The 2,692-nt window shown below is 42.3% G+C and overlaps 1 protein-coding gene across 1 annotated transcript in view; it reads right to left on the bottom strand.

Annotated features, from left to right (window-relative positions):
* Positions 1-1,107: 1,107 nt before the first annotated feature.
* Positions 1,108-2,692, bottom strand: part of LOC132427734 (inactive polypeptide N-acetylgalactosaminyltransferase-like protein 5) — a 61,590-nt gene continuing 60,005 nt past the window's right edge. The window contains exon 3 of the mRNA XM_060015379.2: positions 1,108-1,268. Within this exon, the coding sequence (XP_059871362.2) occupies positions 1,108-1,268 (161 nt within the window). The remainder of the gene's footprint in view (positions 1,269-2,692) is intronic.

Below are 2,692 nucleotides of genomic sequence, written 5' to 3'. Positions count from 1 at the left end.
CCTCACGGTGGCCTTCAGAGCTCTGCGTGGATAGCCTCGGTTGCCTAGCCAGTCTCATTAAACAGAGAGCTCTCCCATATTTGGTCTGCTTTCAAACTTCTGATCGTCTGCCACATCCTCGGTTTCAGCTGATGGCCTCGTACCTTATTTCGCCGAGAACATAGAAGCAATCAGTAGAGCATTTCCATGAGCCATTGCTCGTATTTACAGGTGCATCCTCACCTGTTCTCACGCACACTGGGGGCTCCGTCCGGATACGGATGAACTGTCTGTGATGCCATCACTCGTGTACTAGATCCTGTCCCCTGTCACCTACTCAGGTTTCCTGGTGCATCTAATCTTCCTTCTCCAGTGAATCAGTAGCCAAGCGTGCTCTTACTTCTTCCATTTAAAAAAGTATTCTTGATGTTACTGACCTATTTCTCCTCTCGCTTTTATAACAAAAAACTTCCAAGGAGTTGACTGTCCTAGCTGTCACTAATGATCTGCTAGCCTCCAATTCTCCCATCAGACCACTCCATGCAAATTTATGTTGTTCAGGTAAGCGGCGATTTACAGACTTATTACATCTAGGGGTCACGCCTCAGTCCTCTTCTCCATTGACCTGTAAATCATGTTAGACCCAGTTGACCCTCCTTTTTAAAAAACCTTATTCACTGTGTTTTCTCCCCTGGTTTTCCTCTGTTTCACTAGCTATCTGGCCTCTGTCTTCTATACAATTTCCTCTGGATCTTTCAAATTACTTAGCGTGGTGTGGAGGGATTGGCAGTTCATTTTCTATTACATATTACATTCAAACATATCGAAACTGTTCACTGTTTCTATTAACAAACAAAACTTGCTGTTTTGATACTGCGGCTGCAGGTTCGTTTCAGTGAAAATTTCCTCTGATCTCAGCTGTTAAGAGCTTAGAGGAGACCTAGTCAGACAGTGACCCTCCTAACTGGATTTAGTCACCACCGGCTTGAACTCACTGCGTGCTCCTCACCTTTTGCTTTAATACAGTTCACCTTGGAATTGTCATGTTGGGATGAGAAGGCGCCCAGCTTGGATGTTAAACCAGCTCCCAGAGTAACTCCTAGAGTGACTCAGAGAATAGCCCCTGTTCTAGTAATTGCCCAGCACTGTCCTCACACATCCTGTCTGGAAACCTCTGCAGCAGGCGTGTGGGGAGGCCCGAGTGATGGGAGCCATCACCTGGGCAGCAGTCAGCTGGCACCTCTGAGTAGCTGCAGAAGGACCGTAAGCAAAGCCGTCTTTCTGAGAACCTGAAGTTGAGTGAGGACAGTCTGAAAGGAAAAGCCATTTAATCCTGGGACCCTGCAGTTTGAGGGAGAGATCAGAACTCCAAATATTGCTTTGGGGTCCATCAGCATATAAAAGTAATCTTGGATATTTTCAATGCAGATGAGCCCCCCTAGAGAAAAGACCTCTGAGTTTTGGGGAGTGCGGGGAAGCAGACGGTAGCCTGCGTGGGCTAGTCCGTGGACACGTGTTTGAAGCGCCTTCTCATGCTGCAATTGAACCTACACTGGTGACACAGAATGAAACAGAGCACCACTTCTGCCCTACACTTGCATGTCTTTTTTGAAAATCAGGCAAACCTCCCCCTTAAACTTGAGGAGTTGAAGTTCAAATTGATATTCTTTCAGGGACACTTAGGAATAGTTCTGAATCTTTTAAAGGCCACAGATTCATTGAGGTTTTAGTAAAAGCTATGCATCTTTCCCTAGAAAATTGAAAATGAGTGTATAGAAACAAGACATAATTCTGAAACAGAAAGTCAGAGGCCTCCTGGGTACTCATTCTTTTTCACAGCGAACATGGTTGGTGATTTTATATATTCAGTTGGAGATTTTTGCTGCTGCTCTCTTAAATTCTCTTGAGATTTTGTTGTTTTGGTGAAACAGTGTTGACTCAGAGTTAGGGTTGCTAAGTTCGGTTGTCTGATTTCATCACTGCCTTTTGTGATTCTGCCCTATGTTATATTTTGGGGGGGACAGGGGAACGTCTTAGGTTGGAGCAGTTTTCTTATAAACTGGTAAAGTACACAAATTCTGCAGCATAATGGAATCATTCTGCCTTTTCTTGTTCATTTAAGTGAGATAGAGAGTGTATTTTAATATTTTAAGAGTATTTTAAAGTATTGCCTCTTAAAACTTCAGGAAGATTTGACATGTGAGTAAACAACACTATTTGATAGAAAGCCTTTAACAGAATTTTTAAAAGATTTTAAAGTAACAAATTGGCTTTATTCCTCTTTTTCTTATTCGAAAGAGTGCCAAATGTATTTCAGCCTCTTTCCAGGTAAGATGTGAAATGACGTGAAAAGTATGTTCAGAATGAAAATCTATTTCAGAAGGCAACAGCCATGAGGAGAGAGGCAGAGGGGAAGATGAGGTCAAGACCAATGCCAAGATTCAAGTCAGTGCAGGTAAACTGAGAACTTGATCTGAGCATCTAATCTTGAAAGGATGCAATATTTGAGATGGCTCTTTTGATCTCAGGCAGTGATATAAAACACTTTCAGCAGACCCAACTGAGGTCAAAGTTGAATTTCCTTGTTGAAGAGGGGGACAAATATTGCTGCCATTAAATCTATTAAAGAATATTAAAAGTTAGCCACATTTAAAGATAGATATTAGATACAAGGGTAATATCACAGAAATTAGTATCATGGTGTAATTCCAAA

This window comes from Delphinus delphis, chromosome 6 (genome assembly GCF_949987515.2).
Source record: "Delphinus delphis chromosome 6, mDelDel1.2, whole genome shotgun sequence".
NCBI lineage: Eukaryota > Metazoa > Chordata > Mammalia > Artiodactyla > Delphinidae > Delphinus > Delphinus delphis.
The sequence above is the reverse complement of the archived record's forward strand: the minus strand, read 5'-3'. Positions and strand labels throughout refer to the sequence as shown.